The 20,058-nt window shown below is 37.3% G+C and overlaps 1 protein-coding gene across 13 annotated transcripts in view; it reads right to left on the bottom strand.

Moving 5' to 3' along the window:
* CFAP20DC (CFAP20 domain containing) overlaps nt 1-20,058 on the bottom strand; it is a 298,550-nt gene that overhangs the window by 204,214 nt on the left and 74,278 nt on the right. For all 13 annotated transcript variants that reach the window (XR_010842526.1, XM_059076214.2, XM_059076211.2 and 10 more), the window contains one exon: nt 547-661. Coding sequence is in view for 12 of the 13 variants with exons in the window: in XM_059076214.2 (XP_058932197.1) it covers nt 547-661 (115 nt within the window). In the remaining variant the exon portion in view is untranslated. The remainder of the gene's footprint in view (nt 1-546; nt 662-20,058) is intronic.

Here is a 20,058-nt window from a genome sequence, read left to right as displayed (position 1 = left end):
ATGCCAAGTGCAATCTCCTTCATGAAGCCTTTCCTTGTCCTGCAGTCAGATGGATCTCCTTCCCTTTCACTGTACCAATAGCACTTACTCTCTCTACTGTGCTTCCAATCACAGTTTTGGTGATATTCTAGATATTCAAACAATTATATTCTCCCACCTAGTAGATCTTAAGCTCTTTCACTGGAAGGAAAATAAGAGTATAAATTTCTATTCTTTTTTTTTTTTTTTTTTGCAGTACGCGGGCCTCTCACTGCTGACTGCTGTGGCCTCTCCCGTTGCGGAGCACAGGCTCCGGACGCGCAGGCTCAGTGGCCATGGCTCACGGGCCCAGCTGCCGTGGCATGTGGGATCTTCCCGGACCAGGGCACGAACCCACGTCCCCTGCATCGGCAGGCGTACTCTCAACCACTGCGCCACCAGGGAAGCCCTCTATTCATTTTTAATACCACCATGGAACTTAACAGAATGCCTCATGCACAGAGTAGGCCCAGAATTAATATTTGCTGAAATAAATTTAATATTTTAAGCAATATTCATGACACTTACAATTTTGCGTTTGATCATGAAGAGTGGGATTTTTGCATGAAGAGGGGTTGAGGACAGTTCCTTATGGACTGTTGATAAGTACAATCTTCTTTTTATGTTCATTAAATCAGTAATTCTGAAAAAAGAGAGAGGAGAGAAGAGAAGATTCCCATCAATATAATAACCACACTTCTTTGGATAATCATCAAAATAATATAATTTATTATATAGGCCCTTTCCAACAGGGAGATCAAACACAGAATTTAAAAACTGCCTTTTTCTTTGAAGAAGTAATAAAATTTCTTCCTTAAGTTCAAAGTGTTCACAAGCCTGAGTGTATAAATTCACTTAATATGCTAATTTATTCCAATACTCTACCCTATATTTCCAGTTTTCCAGCCTATAAAAAAATTCAATTTGTATGAACTGAGAAACTGCTAGCCTTTAATAACCATGCTTGTTCCAGCTCTTTAAGCTTGTGTTATCTTGGGACATACTGTCACCTACTAAATAGGAAAACATTATGGGTTTCTTTCTCTAAAAATGCACCTGTCATTTTATATACGCTCTTAGTCTGCTTATAGACAGACACAAAACGCTGACTGTCGGTTTCACTTTCCAAGCACATATCTTCAAACCAGAATTATAATTCACAAGTTTACTGCTCACTACTCAGCAACCTGCAATTGTACCAAGGACACTGAATTTGAACATCTTTAATAGATTTAGACCACAGCCATGATCACAAAGATTAGGTTTGCTTCAAATTGATAGAGGCTCATTTTTATGTTCTGCTTCCTTTAGGTCTCAGAGGTAACACAAAAGGCTTAAAATCTCCAAACCTGTCTCATGCTGCTATATTGAAGAATTGATGCTTCCTTAAAAACTTTTTTTTTATTGGAGAAGAGTGATATTTCCCCCATTTTTTAGCAACTTTGTCTAGGTGTACTAATTGCTAATATTCTACAATTAGTAATTCCTCAAGAAGACATTTCATTCAAATATACTGCTACCAATATTTACAGTGTAATTAACTATAGTGTAAATCAACACAGCCTTCTCCAGAGCTCTTCCTTGCCTCCTATTTGCACTTTTCTAATCTCATTTCTTTCCTCTAAAATACAAATACATATTTTTTTCTGTAGAAAAACTATCATTGAACAATGTTAAGAGTAAGTACAGCAAAAATTAGGTGACATGATTTCAAATATGCCCCAGACCTAAAAATTCTACCCTACCTGCACTAAAAAATATCATAAAAAAGTTTCTGATGAACCTACGAGCAGGACAGGAATAAAGACACAGACGTAGAGAATGGACTTGAAGACACGGGGAGGGGGAAGGGTAAGCTAGGACAAAGTGGGAGAGTAGCATTGACATATATACACTACCAAATGTAAAACAGATAGCTAGTGGGAAGAAGCTGCATAGCACAGGGAGATCAGCTCGGTGCTTTGTGACCACCTAGAGGGGTGGGATAGGGAGGGTGGGAAGGAGGCTTAAGAGGGAGGAGATATGGGGATATATGTATACATACAGCTGATTCACTTTGCTATACAGCAGCAACTAACACAGCATTGTAAAGCAGTTATACTCCAATAAAGATGTTGAAAAAAAAAGCAATAAAGCCTTTCAATCCATGGTCAGATGTAAGGTTTAAAGTGCAAAAAGTGTTAACACTACTGAAGCTTTACACTTACATATATAAGTAAATGTAGAATATTTGCCCTAAGGTAGTGTCTTCAAAGTGGGATGAGCACATGGGAGAGGAGGAAAATATTAGAACCATCTTTCATACCATCCTTTTAAAATGCTGTATTTGTGTATGTTTCATTACATATACAGTACAGCAACATATTTATATATGTTTGAAATAAATAAATGTACCCATGTGGTTAGTGTGCTCAAACATTTTACCAATAGGATTCAGGATCAAATATGTCTGGAAGGCATTGTCATAGGGATGCTATTAAGTTGCTTCTGTAAGAAGTTCTGATTAGGAAATAAAAGAAAAGACTATATAGCGATTCTGGAAAGTCAAAGAGAACAAAAAATTCCCTTGCATCAAACAAAATGTTTGATTGCAACAACCAAAAACTTACGTGAGACACAGTTTTGTTAAGGTTTGCTTTGCTCAGAGGGATAAGACTATGTCATCTTCATTTGAATTGGTATAAGGACCGAACTCCAAACAGAGAACATCTGAGTATAGTCCCATTTTATCAACACATGGAACAAGAGGAAATTCATTCCTTCATTCACTCACATATTCAACAAATACTCCCTGAGCTAAGCAACATCCTGGGAATATATTGGGGAATACAACAGTGAAAATGTCAAGGTCTCTACCCTCCAGGAGCTTTTATTCTAGTGGAAAAGGCAGGTGAATAAAGTATAAAGAGACAAAATAAATGCACGTTATCCTAAATGCAATGAAGGAAACAAAAAAGAGACTGAACTAGAAAATAACAAGAAATGAACTACTTCAGACAGTAAAGCCAGCAGGGCTAGGAATTAATAGGTAAGGGAGGGACATGAGGTAGAAAGGAGAGGTAAGAGCCAAATCACACAGGGCCTTTATGCTAAGGTAAGGGGTTTATAAATTTATTGTGCACAATAGGAAGGTAAAAGAGGGTCAACATTCTACCATGCATGATGAATGGATATCATAAAAATAAACAGATATGGTCTCTTTTTTTTATTGGGGTAAGATTTGAGTAACTGATATGTACAGATTTTAGTGTTCAATCTCATGTAGTTTGGTAAATGCGTATACCCATGTAATCATCACTGCAAATAAAACATAAAACATTTCCATTACCCTAGAAAAGTTCCCTCCTGGTCTCTTTTAGTCAGTTCTCACTCCTGATTTTTATCACCATAGATGAATTTTGTCTGTTCTTGAACTTCTTATAAATGGGCTGATGTAGTATATACTCTTTTGTGACTGGCTTCTTTCACTTAACATGAAGTGTTTGAGAGTCTTCCATGTTGAAGTATGAGTCAATAGTTCTTTTTTTAAATTGCTGAGTCTTGTATGGCAATACAACAATTTATTTATTCATTCTCCTGTTGATGAATATTTGTTTCTAGTATTGGTTTTTTATGAATAAAGCCTGTGTGACTATCTATGCTTGAAGAGTCTTCTTGTGGATATGTCTTTTCATTCTCTTGAAAAGCAGGAATGGGATTTCTGGGTCATTGGGGAAGATATATGTATAACTTTATAGAAACAGTTCTCCAAAGTGATTGCAGTGGTTCCACATCCTCACCAAGTTTTGGTGCTATCAGACTTTAATGTTAGCCAATTCTAGTGGGTATGAAATGGATACCATTGTGATTTTATTGGCATTTCTCTTACGAATAATGACATTGAATGCGAATGATATTGAATGCTTTTATATGTGTTTACTGGTAAGTCTTGTGAAATATCTGTTAAGTCTTTTACTCAGTGTTTTTTTTTTTTAAAATCCTACTTGATGCTTTTCTCATTTCCCACCCTGTTTTTAAAATTTATTTATTTATGGCTGTGTTGGGTCTTCGTTTCTGTGCAAGGGCTTTCTCCAGTTGTGGCAAGCTGGGGGCCACTCTTCATTGTGGTGCGCGGGCCTCTCACTATCGCCGCCTCTTCTTGTTGCGGAGCACAGGCTCCAGACGCGCAGGCTCAGTAATTGTGGCTCACGGGCCCAGTTGCTTCACAGCATGTGGGATCTTCCCAGACCAGGGCTCGAACCCGTGTCCCCTGCATTGGCAGGCAGATTCTCAACCACTGAGCCACCAGGGAAGCCCCCCTTTACTCAATTTTTATTGGTTGGTTCCTTACTATAATTCTAAGAGTTCTTTACATATTTTAGATACACGTCCTTTGTCAGATATATTTATATCTATAGTGAGTATTTACTTGCCTGTTATCTTAATGGTATCTTTAAAAAACTTTTTATTTGGAAATAATCTCTAAGCTAGAGGAAAGTATCAAGAATAGCAAACAGAAAACTCTTATATGCTTTATCTAGATTAGCTTATTGCTTAATGATGACTTTTAATTAGCAGAAGTTTTTGATTTTCATGATGTCCAGTTGATCATTATTTAGAGTAGTGCTTTCTGTCTTAAAAAATCCTCACCTAGTCCAAAGTTGCAAAAGTACTTTCCTTTGTTTCCTTCCAGATCTTTATAGTTTTTACATTTACCTCTACGATCCATCCCACATCAAGTACTTTATACTGTGTGAGGTACTGGGTGTGGTTCTTTTCTTTCTGTATGTTTATTCAGCTGTCCCAGCACCATTTATTAAAGACTCTCCTTTAGTCACTGAAATGCCTTGGTACTCTGTTGAAACTCAATTGACTATAAATGTGTGTGTGCGTGTGTGTGTGTGCATGTGTGTGTCTATTTCTGGACTCTCTATTGATCCATTTGTTTCATTTATCCATTCTTACACCAATGTTATACTGCTTTGATTACTGTAGATTCACAGTAAGTCTTAAAACTAGGTAAAGAAATTATTCAACTTGGTTGTGTTCAAGGTTTTTTTGGCCCTTGCTTTTCCATATAAATTTTAGGATCCACTTATCATTTTCTGTTAAAAAAAAAGCTGTTGAGAGTTTAACTTGGATTTGTGTTGAATCCATAGATCAATTTAAGGAGAACTATATTGAGTCTTTCAATCTACTTACATGATATATCTCTCCATTTATTTAGGCCTTGTTTAATTTGTTTCACAATGTTTCATAGTTTTCATTTTAGAAGTCTTGTTTTGTTAAATTTATGTCTAAGTATTTTATTTTTTGACATGACTGAAAATAAATTTTAAAATTTCATTTACCAGTTGAATGCTACTAGTATATAGAAATGTCACTGATTTTTGGTACATAGACCTTGTTTCCTGTGACCTTACTTAATTCACTCATGAGTTCTAGTAACTGTTTGGTAGATTCCTGAGAATTTTCTACATATACGATCATGTCTTCAGTAAATAAAGACTTTTGCTTTTTTCAATTTTTATACTTTTAATTTATTTTTTCTTACATTACTTCCCTGGTTAGGACCTCCAGCATATACTAAACAGAAGTGATGAGAGTAGAAAAATCTTGCCTTGTTCCTGATCATGGGGGGAAAGTGTTCACTATGTTTCTATTAAATATGATGTTAGATGTAGATTTCTTTTTTCAGAGGAAGTTCTCTTCTATTTCTAGCTTTTTGAGAATTTTTTTTAATCATGAAAAAGTGTAGAATTCTGTCATATGCTTTTTCGGCATTGATTGAGATGATCCTATTGTTTTTCTCCTTTATTGTTTCCATATGTTGAATTACATCAATTGATTTTCAAATGTGAAACCAACCTTGTATATTCTTGGTGTATATTACAATTGTGCTAGCATTTTTGTTGAGGATTTTTATACCTATGTTCATGAGGGACACTGGTGTGTAATTTTCTTATAATATCTATGTCAGGTTTTGATAACAGAATTTAATCCCATAAACTGATTTGGGAAGTGTTTACTCCTCTATTGTCTAAAAATTTGTTTAAAATGCTGCTAAATATTCTTTACATATTAATAGAATTAATTTAAGTCTGAAGTTTTCTCCTTGGTAAGATTATGGTTTACACATTCAATTTAATAGATTTACATACAGGGCTATTCACATTTCTAATTTTTCTTGTTTCAGTTTTGATAAGCTGTGATTTTCTTTTAAGGCTGCTGAGCTTATTACCATAAATTCCCTTTATGTAGGATAAGTAGTATCTGTAGTGGTATCCCTTCTCTCATTCCTGACACTGCTAATTTGTGACTTCTTTTTTAGTTTATCAGTCCTGCTGTGGTTTACCAAGTTCATCATTTTAAAGAAACAATTTTTGGCTTTGAAAAACTTGTCTATTCTTTGTTTTCAATTTTACTGATTCTATTTTTATTATTTCTTTCCTTCTACTTATTTTGGGTTTAATTTGTTCTTTTTTCCCACTAGCTTCCTAGGATGGGAAGTTAGATCATTAATTTTAAAACTTCCTCTTTTCTCACACAAGCATTTACAACTACAAGCTTTCCTCTAAGCATTATGTTATCTGCATCCCACAAATTCTGATTATGTTGCATTTTAACTTTTATTCAGTTTGAAATATTTTCTAATTTCTCATATGATTTTTCTTTGAATTTTGGATTACTTAGAAGTGTGCTATTCAATTTCCAAACAGTACATTTTTTTCTATATATTGCATTGCTATTGATTTTTAATTTAATTCCATTTTGGTCAGAAAACATACTTGGTAAAATTTGCTTTTTTTTTTTTTTTTTTTTTTTTGCAGTAGGTGGGCCTCTCACTGTTGTGGCCTCTCCCGTTGCGGAGCACAGGCTCCGGATGCGCAGGCTCAGCGGCCGTGGCTCACGGGCCTAGCTGCTCTGCGGCACGTGGGATCTTCCCGGACCGGGGCACGAACCCGTGTCCCCTGCATCGCAGGCGGACTCTCAACCACTGCGCCACCAGGGAAGCCCCAAGTTTGCTTTTTATTAAGAAAAAAGTAATAAGACATTGTATGACCCAGCATATGACTGGTGAATAGTTTATATGCACTTGAATTTCTTGATGCTAACATTTTAAAACTTTAAACCATTAAAAACTACTTTCTCTTAAGTCTAGTCAATACTGATCTATCACCTACTGCTCTTTAGGACATTTCTTCATATTTCTGGGCAATTATGGCACCTGAATCACACTTTTCCTCTTCTGTCATCATTCTGGGTGACTTTAAAGAGAACAAGTTTTAATCTAAACCTAAACCTCTTCCACAATGACAACCAATACTTCTATTCCATTTTAGAGACTTAGATGAACACTCCTACTCTGTAGCCAATCATCACTGGAAACTATTCAACTTTGAGGTCTTCTATTCAAATTTTCCTCCTGATTCATTAGTTCATTCAACTAACATTCAGTCAATGCCTTAGTGGCACAGTACAAGGTACTAGAGACATGGAAGTGGCTAAGACATAGAAATCATATTCTAGTGTGGGTGTAGGGGAAAATAACTATTCTTAAGTAGCTGTTTTTAGCACATTCTATAGACATTCTCTTATTAAATCTCACATCAGTCCTTCACTGCAGGTAGTATATTCATCCTCCCTTTTGTAGATGACGAAACTAGACTCTAGAAACCAAGACAGCTTCTAGTCCATAGATATACAGCTAGTAAGTAGCAGAGACAGGTATTAAAATTTGTCTCTATAGAATCCATTGTTATTTCTGTGATAAAACTGTATGTCCACTACTATACCAGGCTGCAGCTCTTTCATTCATTTATGTTAAGTGACTCTTTGTCAGACATGTGCTGACAGTGACAAGAGTGCCTGGTTTCTGTCCTTGCAGAACCACAGCCAAATATTTTCAATAGAATACTTGCTTATCAGACAAAAACCATGAATCCTTTCACTTCTCCCCCTTTTTCACTCTTTTAGAACCGTTTTCTGTTCCATTCTGGATTCTAGTTCTGAATCTGATCTTCCAATAGGTAACAAACGTGTGCCTTCCAACCACTATACCATGTAAATCCTCCTGAAAGTGTGATCTCAAAGTTTGCAAGACTGGAATGTAATCTGTTGGAATGTGGTAATTCAACTAAAGAAAAAAATCTACAAAGTATCAGAAGGTTGTCTGCTCAGCACATAATCAGAACAAGTGACTCAGACTACAGTATCTGATATGTATAGTCCCCAAAGGTATTATTATTATTATTAAATATTTATTATTTATTGGGCATTTTCTATATGCCAATACTGTATTAAGCACACTCTATGCATTATCTCACTTAATCTTCCCATAAACCCTACAAGATATCTACTACTATTATTTCTATTTAACAATGAGGAAACTAAGGCTTAGTATGGTTAAGTGACTTTCCTAAAATCACATATCTATCAGGGTACAGATTTAAACTCAAATCTAATTGATCCCAACATCTACATTGTTAACCACATACTTACTTTCTTCTGGGGCAGGCACTGCCTGTAAACATATCCATAGTAGCATAATCTTTGCTCCTGGGGAAAAATATTTAATATCAGATGGCTAAGACTCTTACCCTTCACTGTATTTGGAAGAAAAGAGCCCCAATTTGCCTCTGTGTGTGTGTGTGTACATCTTTTTTCCATTGACAAATTCTTCCTTCAGATTTGTTTAAAAAAACCCCTCAGATCCAAGAACTATTATCTTACAATTAAAAGCTCAGAGGCTAATCTTACTTTACTCATTTCCATGTTCTTGCAGGTCACTTCACTGTCTCACCATAGGCCTCATATACTTACAATCCTCAGTTATTAGTGAGGACCATCGAGAACGACTGATTGCTTCCTATCCTTAACATCTAGGCTTCATCAGTCCAATTAGCTGGCACATCCTGTCAAAGTCACTTCCCTAATAGTTTCACATCTGTTTCTTCCTTTGGCTTCTACAGCTACAATGCTAGTTCAGATTACTTGTCACTTTAAATATTCTCCCTTACTAGTCTCTCTACCTCTAATCTTTTATCTCTCAGTACATTCTTCATGTGGACCAGCCATGGGGACTGAACATCACGCTTTGGCTCCATTTCCTTCTTTGTCATCCTACAGTCTAAGGAAAAAGGTCCAAAATAGAGCTCCTTATCTTTGTTATTCAAGGACCTCCAAAATCTGACCCTCAGTCATTACTTCAATATCATCTTTCCCCATGTTCCTCTCCATGTCATACAAGACGTAAACCAGAGGGATTTCAGAGATATCAGGAGAGAATATCAGAATTGGGGTGGGAGAAAGAGTGAAGTTGCAGAATAAAGCTAGGGTTCGGTTGCTGCGAGTCTTAACATGAGATACCAAGAAGATCTCCATAGGGGAGATACCAAGGCTGTAATTACAAACAGAAAAGGATGGGAAATGGAAGAGCAACATCTAAATCCCTACCATGTGCCAGAGCCTGTACATCATTTCACCAGTGTTATTTCATTTATTCCCCTCAACCGCTCTTTGAAATAGGAATTAATATTCAAATCTTACTAATGTAGTTAAAGGCTCAGAGGCACTACGCCACTTGTTCAAGGTCTCAGAGCTAGTATGTGGCAGAGCTATAAATCGATCTAAAAAGACCAAGCAAGAGGAATAAAGGTTGGTAGTTGTCTGGCTTAGTGTTTTTGAAAGGTAACATGCTTACTAGGAAGAAAAGGGTATGTGCAACAGGCCTGCACCCCATTCTACCCCTTTATTAAAGGGCATTCCAGAAGAGAAAGGGGACCAGCCAAAGCTTCTTGTAAACATGACTGATCTTCCGGCAAATACACTAATGGTATTTATCAGGGCGAAAGTCCTCAATGAAATACTTTTTGCTGGATGTACCTGATCTGTCTAGGATTTTTTATGGTTAATAAACCTGGAATTCATGCACTCATGGGGCATGGCTCCCTGGAAAATGACACATAAGCCATAAATGTAACAGCTCCCTTTGGGTGAGGGATATTCTCTCAGAATTACACTCTCAGGTACTGCTTAGAGAAGTCATCTGTTAAATCTGGGCCAAAGTGCATTGAGAAAGGACTGGAAGACTTCAGTGGCAGTCCTGGATCTCTTTCTGCTTCACAGGTACTTCAATACTGGCTAAAATCTCTGATTCTTGTGAGTCTGTTTGACAATTCAATCCTCTCAGCTATCTCATATAGCTGGTTATGTTGTGCAGCCTCTTGAAAAACTACACCCTCAGAAGAAGATTCTGAGAAAAGGACATAGGTGCCAGTAGTTTAGGTGATTCCGTGAAGCAGGAATGAAGGAGCAGGAAGAGTAAGACAGCAAAAGAGGAAAGGCCAAGATCAGGATGCACTGTCTATGACACTGCTATAGGCCACAGGGGCTCCATTCTACCAGGATATCTGGAGACATGTACAGCACACTTCCCAGATAATGCATTTGAAGAATGGGAGGTGGGAGACTATATCCACTGACTCCCAATCCCCAGTGGTTAAGAGTTGCCTTTGGGGGGCTTAACTCCCCAGTATTTCCAAGCTGTCAGGCTTCTACTGCATCAGAGAAGTCCCTGGGTGGCACTAGATAAGGGATGCTGTCCAGTCAAGCTTGCACCAAACTGCTCACTGCAGCTGCAACCAGAGGTGGACCCAGAGGACATAAGGTGGGACACTGGAGTGGGCTGCCACAATGACAATACCAGCATTCTTGCTCCTACTTAAACATACTCCATCCTCTTGTATTTTCATGCCTTTGCTTAGGCATTTCCCTTGGAAAGTCCCTTCCCTCGTTATGCCACTTGAATTATATTCATCCATCACAGTTTGAATTAGATATGCTACCTCCTCCTTGAAAACGTCTTGGATCTGTAAATTAAAAATAATCACTTTTTTTTTTTTTTTTTAAGCTTACAACAGCGTGTTTTCAACCCCTAACACTGAATTCTTTTCATTCCCCCTTGGCGCTCTTAGGTCAGTAACTATAGTCCACTTTATAGGCCATAATCAGATGCAAATCTTTTCCTTTGTTTTTACAGGTGAATAACACATGGTGTCATATATCTCAGTTTTACCACTTGCCAGTAACATTTTGAGTTTAAAAGGATTACTAGAATTTGGTATTGCAAAGCCCATTTTAGAGTTTAAAGCAGTCTCTCATTCTAAATTCCACAAAGAATTTGTAAAGTTCCTAATATGCAAATGTACAAGCACAAGAGAAGTAGAATTTCTGCAATTTAGGGGAAGGACAATTTGTTACAAATTAATCATCAAGTGTTGTCATCTTGAGTTGATTGTAGTTTTCAAGAACTGATATATATATATATATATTTTAAAAAAATAATAAATTGTTATTATTTTAGACTACTCGTTATCAACAAGTAGGGAAATAGGCCATAATATTGAGCAATAACTTTGAAGCCAGATTTTTTGGGTAAAAATTCTGGCTTCACCATTTCTTAGCTTTGTGACAATGGGCAAGTTACTTAACCTTTTGTACCTTAGTTTCTTCATCAGTAAAATGTGGAAAAATAACAGTACTCACAAGATTGTTGTGAGGACTGCATAAGTGAATATACATAAAATGTTTAGAACAGTGCCTGGCATACAGAAAGCTCTACCTAAGTACTAACCATTATCAACTTGGGTGGCTGTGGATTGTTTACTGAATGCTTTGTATTTTTGGCCTTTAATTTTCTAATAACTAAAATTTGACTGGCCCATACGTGACAACATAATCCTCTACTGATGTCCCAACCTCCAAACTGGAAACTGGGAATGGGTGGGGATGTGAGCCAAGACATCTTTCATCCTGCCGTGGTGAGTCTTGGTGAAAAAATATGGGTGTCACTGTAGGCTGCTACCTACAGTCTGTCTCTTCTACTGGCCTGAAAGGTCTCTGATGACTGAGACCACATCCTGGTTATCACAGTATCTCAAAGAGCTTGGTTCAGAGTTTTCTAGTTAATTGGGAAATAGCTGCTCAACTGTCTTTGTTGAAACTCTACTGGAATCACATATTTGCATGTCTATTTATTAAGCACCTACTCGATGCCAAGCCTGGAAGGAGATACTGGGGATATTGCAGTGAATAAAATGAAGTCCCTGCCCTCATGAAGCATGTGTTTTAATGGAGGAAGACAGTAATAAACAAGTACACATATGTCAGCTCTCAGTAAGGGCTATAAAGAAAAGTAAAGTACAAAAAGGTGATAGAGATGGGGTGGAAAGTATTATTTCAGAAGAGGTAGTTAGGGAAGTCTTCCTAAAGAAGGTGCCATTTGGGCAAGAGTTGAATGAAATGGTTGGAACCATGCAGATAGCTGGGAGATTCCAGACAGAATACTCCTGAGGACTATGTGGAAATCTGTTCCTCTCTATAGCAGGTCTTCCAATGTAATCCAACAAATATATATTAAGAAAGGTGAGTCCCCTGGGCTGTAAAAGCTTGATAAGAACCACACAATGGGTGCATGGCATGACTCTGCCCTCATGGAGGTCAGGTGTTGGTTTGCACAAAACAGTTCTCAGTTAAATCTAACTATTATGGCTCTGACTTCTGGAAGAATTTCTAAATGATCATGTGCCCAGCTTAGGACAAAGGTATTAGGTCTAAGCCACTCATATGATGATGAGGTTTTATTCTACTGTCTTTGTAAAAATAAATATGCAAACATTATCTCATAATCAAGAGTAGTTGGTTTTGGTGGGAAAACAAAATCATGTGCTAAGCTTAAATGGTTCTGAAAGTAAGCTGAATTGCTACTTAAAAAAATTAAAATTAGTCATTCATGAGAGAGAGAATATAAATACATATATGTGACTACTTAAAAGTTTCATTATGCTTATATGCTTTTTTGGGGACAATTTAGTTGCTGTAAGGAAGGCTGCTTGTAAAATATCTCTTCTCTTGTAATATAGGGTTGATTTTCACCATTTAAAACCTCTGGTGACCTAACAAAGCAGGAAAAGACAAGCAACACTTGCAACACTCTTCTTACACTTAAAGACACATTCTTTTTTAAAAAAACATATAGGAGTTAATACACTGTTTTTATATCTGTAACTGAGCATTCACAGCTAAGGGTCAGCAATGTGATAGAAAAAGTAATGAGACCACGATGAGAAAAAATGGGGTAGTCAACAGGAAAATCAACCTCATTTATTATAATATTCTAGTGATCAGCAGGTGTATAACTCTCCCAGCTACGGTCATTAACGACATTCATTCCAAACTTAACATCTACATTTGCAAACCATTTGAAAGTAAAATTACTTTTCAATCCAATTTTCAATTTACTTTTTAATCTTGATCTTTGTTTAACAATTATTTTTTCCTCAATGGCAACCTCAGTGATTATTTGAGTAAATGGTAGCAACCTTCCAAGAGCACAGATAAACTCTTCTATTCAGATTACCTATTCACTTTGCTTCTGTATATACAATGATTTTTAAAAAACATCTTTATTGGAGTATAATTGCTTCACATTATTGTGTTAGTTTCTGCTGTATAACAAAGTGAATCATCTATTACGTATACACACGTCCCCATATTCCCTCCCTCTTGCCCCACCCTCCCACTCTCCATTTCCCACCCCTCTGGGTGATCACAAAGCACGGAGGTGATCTCTCTATGCTATGCAGCTGCTTCCACTGGCTATCTATTTTACATTTGGTAGTGTATATATGTCCATGCCACTCTCTCACTTCTTCCCAGCTTACCCTTCCCCCTCCCTGTGTCCGCAAGTCCATTCTCTATGTCTGAGTCTTTATTCCTGTCCTGCCCCTAGGTTCCTCAGAACTAATTTTTTGTTAGATTTCATATATATGTGTTAACATATGGTATTTGTTTTCTCCTTCTGACTTACCTCACTCTGTATTACAGACTCTAGGTCCACCCAGCTCACTACAAATAACTCAATTTCATTTCTTCTTATGGCTGAGTAATATTCTATTGAATATATGTGCCATATCTCCTTTATCCATTCACCTATCGATTCATACTCAGGTTGCTTCCATGTCCTGGCTATTGTAAATAGAGCTGCAATGAACATTGTGGTACATGACTCTTTTTGAATTATGGTTTTCTCAGGGTATATGCCCAGTAGTGGGATTGCTGGGTCAGATGGCAGTTCTATTTTTAGTTTTTTAAGGAACCTCCATACTGTTCTACATAGTGGCTGTACCAATTTACATTCCCACCAACAGTGCAAGAGGGTTCCCTTTTCTCCACACCCTCTCCAGCATTTATTGTTCGTAGATTTTTTGATGATGGCCATTCTGACAGGTGTGAGGTGATACCTCACTGTAGTTTTGATTTGCATTTCTCTAATGATTAGTGATGTTGAGCATCCTTTCATGTGTTTGTTGGCAATCTGTATATCTTCTTTAGAGAAATGCCTATTTAGGTCTTCTGCCCATTTTTGGATTGGGTTGTTTGTTTTTTTGATATTGAGCTGGCTGAGCTGCTTGTATATTTTGGAGATTAATCCTTTGTCAGTTGCTTTGTTGGTTAAGTATTTTCTCCCATTCTGAGGGTTGTCTTTTCGTCTTATTTATGGTTTCCTTTGCTGTGCAAATCTTTTAAGTTTCATCAGGTTGCATTTGTTTATTTTTGTTTTTATTTCCATTCCTCTAGGAGGTGGGTCAAAAAGGATCTTGCTGTGATTTATTTCAGAGTGTTCTGCCTGTTTTCCTCTTAAGAGTTTTATAGTGTCTGGCCTTACATTTAGGTCTTTAATCCATTTTGAGTTTATTTTTGTGTATGGTGTTAGGGAGTGTTCTAATTTCATTCTTTTACATGTAGCTGTCCAGTTTTCCCAGCACCACTTATTGAAGAGGCTGTATTTTCTCCATTGTATATTCCTGCATCCTTTATCAAAGATAAGGTGATCATATGAGTGTGGGTTTATCTCTGGGCTTTCTATCCTGTTCCACTGACATATATTTCTGTTTTTGTTCCAGTACCATACTGTCTTGATTACTGTAGCTTTGTAGTATAGTCTGAAGTCTGGGAGCCTGATTCCTCCAGGTCCGTTTTGCTTTCTCAGGATTGCTTTGGCTATTTGGGGTCTTTTGTGTTTCCATACAATTGTGAAATTTTTTTGTTCTATTTCTGTGAAAAATGCCATTGGTAGTTTGATACGGATTGCACTGAATCTGTAGATTGCTTTGGGTAGTATAGTCATTTTCACAATGTTGATTCCTCCAATCCAAGAACATGGTATATCTCACCATCTGTTTGTATCATGTTTAATTACTTTCATCAGGGTCTTATAGTTTTCTGCATACAGGTCTTTTGTCTCCTTAGGTAGGTTTATTCCTAGATATTTTATTCTTTGTGTTGCAATGGTAAAGGGGACTGTTTCCTTAATTTCTCTATCAGATTTTTCATCATTAGTGTATAGGAATGCAAGAGATTTCTCTGCGTTAGTTTTGTATCCTGCTACATTGCCAAATTCACTGATTAGCTCTAGTAGTTTTCTGGTAGCATCTTTAGGATTCTCTATGTAGAGTATCATGTCATCTGTAGACAGTGACAGCTTTACTTCTTCTTTTCCAATTTGGATTCCTTTTATTTCTTTTTCTTCTCTGATTGCCATGGCTAAAACTTACAAAACTATGTAGAATACCAGTGGTGAAGGTGGGCAACCTTGTCTCATTCCTGATCTTAGTGGAAATGCTTTCAGTTTTTCACCATTGCGAATGATGCTGGCTGTGGGTTTCTCATATATGGCCTTTATTATGTTGAGGTATGTTCCCTCTATGCCTACTTTCTGGAAGGTTTTTACCATAAATGGGTGTTGAATTTTGTCAAAAGCCTTTTCTGCATCTATTGAGATGATCATATGGTTTTTATCCTTCAGTTTGTTGATATGGCATATCACATTAATTGATTTGTGTATACTGAAGAATCCTTGCATTACTGGGATAAACCCCACTTGATCATGGTGTAGGATCCTTTTAATGTGCTGTTGGATTCTGTTTGCTAGTATTTTGTTGAGGATTTTTGCATCTATGTTCATCAATGATATTGACCTGTAGTTTTCCTTCTTTGTGACATCTTTGTCTAGTTTTGGTATCAGAGTGATGGTGGCCTTGTAGGATGAGTTTGGGAGTGTTCCTCCCTCTGCTATATTTTGGAAGAGTTTGAGAAGGATAGGTGTTAGCTCTTCTCTAAATGTTTGATAGAATTCGCCTGTGAAGCCATCTGGTCCTGGGAGTGTTCCTTCCTGTGCTATATTTTGGAAGAGTTTGAGAAGGATAGGTATTAGGTCTTCTCTAAATGTTTGATAGAATTCGCCTGTGAAGCCATCTGGCCCTGGGCTTTTGTTTGTTGGAAGATTTTTAATCACAGTGTAAATTTCAGTGCTTGTGACTGGTCTGTTTTATTTTCTGTTTCTTCCTTGTTCAGACTCAGAAGGTTGTAGTTTTCTAAGAATTTGTCCTTTTCTTCCAGGTTTTCCATTTTATTGGCATAGAGTTGCTTGTAGTAATCTCTCATGATCTGTTGTATTTTTTTACTTCTCCTTTTTCATTTCTAATTCTGTTGATTTGAGACTTCTCCCTTTTTTCCTTGATGAGTCTGGCTAATGGTTTATCAATTTTATCTTCTCAATGAACCAGCTTTTAGTTTTACTGATGTTTGTGATCATTTCCTTTATTTCTTTTTCATTTATTTGTGCTCTGATCTTTATGATTTCTTTCCTTCTGCTAACTTTGTGGTTTTGTTTTGTTCTTCTTTCTCTAATTGCTTTAGGTGAAAGGTTAGGTTGTTTATTTTACATTTTTCTTGTTTCTTAAGGTAGGCTTGTATTGCTATCAACTTACCTCTTTTAACTGCTTTTGCTGCATCCCATAGGTTTTGGGCCATCGTGTTTTCATTGTCATTTGTCTCTAGGTATTTTTTTATCTCCCCTTTGATTTCTTCAGTGATCTCTTGGTTATTTAGTAGCATATTGTTTAGCCTCGATGTGTTTGTATTTCTTTACAGTGTTTTTCCTGTAATTGATATCTAGTCTCATAGCATTGTGATCGGAAAAGGTACTTGATACGACTTCAATTTTCTTAAATTTACCAAGGCTTGATTTGTGACCCAAGATATGATCTATCCTGGAGAATGTTCCACGAGCACTTGAGAAAAAAAGTGTATTCTGTTGCGTTGGATGGAATGTCCTATAAATATCAATTAAGGCCATCTTGTTTAATGTGCCATTTAAAACTTGTGTTTCCTAATTTAATTTCATTTTGGTTGATCCATCCATTGGTCAAAGTGGGGTGTTAAAGTCCTCTACTATTATTTTGTTACTGTTGATTTCCTCTTTTAAGGCTGTTAACATTTGTCTTATGTATTGAGGCACTCCTACGCTGGTTGCATAAATATTTATAATTATATCTTCTTCTTGGATTGATCCCTTGATCATTATGTAGTGTCCTCCTTTTTTCTTGTAATAGTCTTTATTTTAAAGTTTCTTTTGTCTGATATGAGAACTGCTACTCCAGCTTTCTTCTGATTTCCATTTGCATGGAATATCTTTTTCCATCCCCTCACTTTCAGTCTGTATGTGTCCCTAGGTCTGAAGTGGGTCTCTTGTAGATAGCATATATACAGGTCTTGTGTTTGTATCCATTCAGCCAGTCTGTGTCTTTTGGCTGCAGCATTTAGTCCATTTACATTTACGGTAATTATCGATATGTATATTCCTATTACCATTTTCTTAATTGTTTTGGTTTGTTATTGTAGGTCTTTTCTTTCTCTTGTTTATCAATTTTATCTTCTCAAGGAACGAGCTTTCCCTAGAGAAAAGCTTCCTAGAGACGTTTCTTTAGCATTTATTGTAAAGCTGGTTTAGTGGTGCTGAATTCTCTTAGCTTTTGCTTGTCTGTAAAGGTTTTAATTTCTCTGTCGAATCTGAATGAGATCCTTGCTGGGTAGAGTAATCTTGGTTGTAGGTTTTTCCCTTTCATCACTTTAAATATGTCCTACCACTCCTTTCTGGCTTGCAGAGTTTCTGATGAATGATCAGCTGTTACCATTATGGAGATTCCCTTGTACGTTATTTGTTGCTTTTCCCTTGCTGCTTTTAATATTCTTTCTTTGTATTTAATTTTTGATAGTTTGATTAATATGTGTCTTGGTGGGGCTTCCCTTGCGCAGTGGTTAAGAATCTGCCTGCCAATGCAGGGGACATGGGTTTAAGCTCTGGTTTGGCATGATCAAACACGCCGCGTAGCAACTAAGCCCATGTGCCACAACTACTGAGCCTGTGCTCTATAGCTCGTGAATGACAACTACTGATCCCACGTGCCACAGTTTCTGAAGCCTGCTCGCCTAGAGCCTGTACTCTGCAACAAGAGAAGCCACCAAAGTGAGAAGCCCATGCACCGCAACAAAGAGTAGCCCCACTTGCCAGAACTAGAGAAAGCCCGTGCACAGCAAAAAAGACAGAACGCAGCCAAAACAAAAATATGTGTCTTGGCATGTATCTCCTAGGACTTATCCTGTATGGGACTATCTGAGCTTCCTGGAGTTGACTGACTATTTCCTTTCCCATATTAGGGATGTTTTCAACTATAATCTCTTCAAATATTTTCTCAGCCCCTTTCTTTTTCTCTTCTACTTCTGGGACCCCTATAATTCGAATGTTGGTGCATTTAATGTTGTCCCAGAGGTCTCTGAGACTGTCCTCAGTTCTTTTCATTCTTTTTTCTTTCTTCTGCTCTGCAGTAGTTATTTCCACTATTGTATCTTCCAGGTCACTTATCCGTTCTTCTGCCTCAGTTATTCTGCTATTGATTCCTTCTAGAGAATTTAAAATTTCATTTATTGTGTTGTTCATCATTGTTTGTTTGCCCCTTAGTTCTTCTAGGTCCTTGTTAAACGTTTCTTGTATTTTCTCCATTCTATTTCCAAGATTTTGGATCATCTTTAGTATCATTACTCTGAATTCTTTTTTCAGGTAGACTGCCTATTTCCTCTTCATTTGTTTGGTCTGGTGGGTTTTTACTTTGCTCCTTCATCTGCTGTGTATTTCTCTATCTTCTCATTTTGCTTAACTTACTGTGTTTGGCATCTCCTTTTCACAGACTGCAGGTTCGTAGTTCCCATTGTTTTTTGTGTCTGCCCCCAGTGGGTAAGGTTGGTTCAGTGGGTTGTGTAGGCTTCCTGGTGGAGGGGGCTGGTGGCTGTGTTCTGGTGGATAAGGCTGGATCTTGTCTTTCTGGTGGGCAGGACCATGTCTGGTGGTGTGTTTTGGGGTGTCTGTGAACTTATTATGATTTTAGGCAGCCTCTCTGCTAATGGGTGGGGTTTCTGTCTTGCTAGCTGTTTAGCGTGGGGTGTTCAGCACTGGAGCTTGCTGGTTGTTGAGTGGAGCTAGGTCTTATTGTTGATATGGAAATCTCTGGGAGAGCTCTCGCTGATTGATATTACATGGGTTCAGGAGGTCTCTGGTAGTCCAATGTCCTGAACTCGGCTCTCCCACCTCCAAGGCTCAAGCCTGATACCCGGCCAGAGCACCAAGACCCTGTCAGCCACACGGCCAGGTACGTGGGTATTTTCTTGCCTTTTGGGAAGTCTGCGGTCTTCTTCCAGTGATCAGTAGGTGTTCTGTAGGTGTTCCACATGTAGATGTATTTCTGATGTATTTGTTGGGAGGAAGGTGATCTCCACATCTCACTCCTCTGCCATCTTAAAGGTCCTCTATCATCTTAAAGGTCCTCTGTATGTACAATCATTTATAACCATTTGTGAATGTTCACTTCAGGTCAGAATGAACTTGCAAAACTGATGTCAGACTTCTGATTATTTGATTAATGTATTAGAATCATTTGTTCATGATTTGATTAATGTATTAGAAGGCAAAATGGTATTTATTTTTGTTATGATCTAGGAAGGACAAACTTTCAATGTACATTTTCAGTGATGCTGTCAAATAGCTCTAGGTATAATTACAAGGAAAAAGTGAGTTTGCAAATTAGCATATTTAAATATGTGCAGTGACGTTTAGGTATATAGTTAATATGGCTGTGTACTGAAATTTAAAATTTTATAGAAGGT

Source organism: Kogia breviceps, chromosome 10, assembly GCF_026419965.1.
Source record: "Kogia breviceps isolate mKogBre1 chromosome 10, mKogBre1 haplotype 1, whole genome shotgun sequence".
In the NCBI taxonomy this organism is placed as follows: Eukaryota; Metazoa; Chordata; class Mammalia; order Artiodactyla; family Physeteridae; genus Kogia; species Kogia breviceps.
This window is presented reverse-complemented; position numbering and strand designations above follow the sequence as displayed.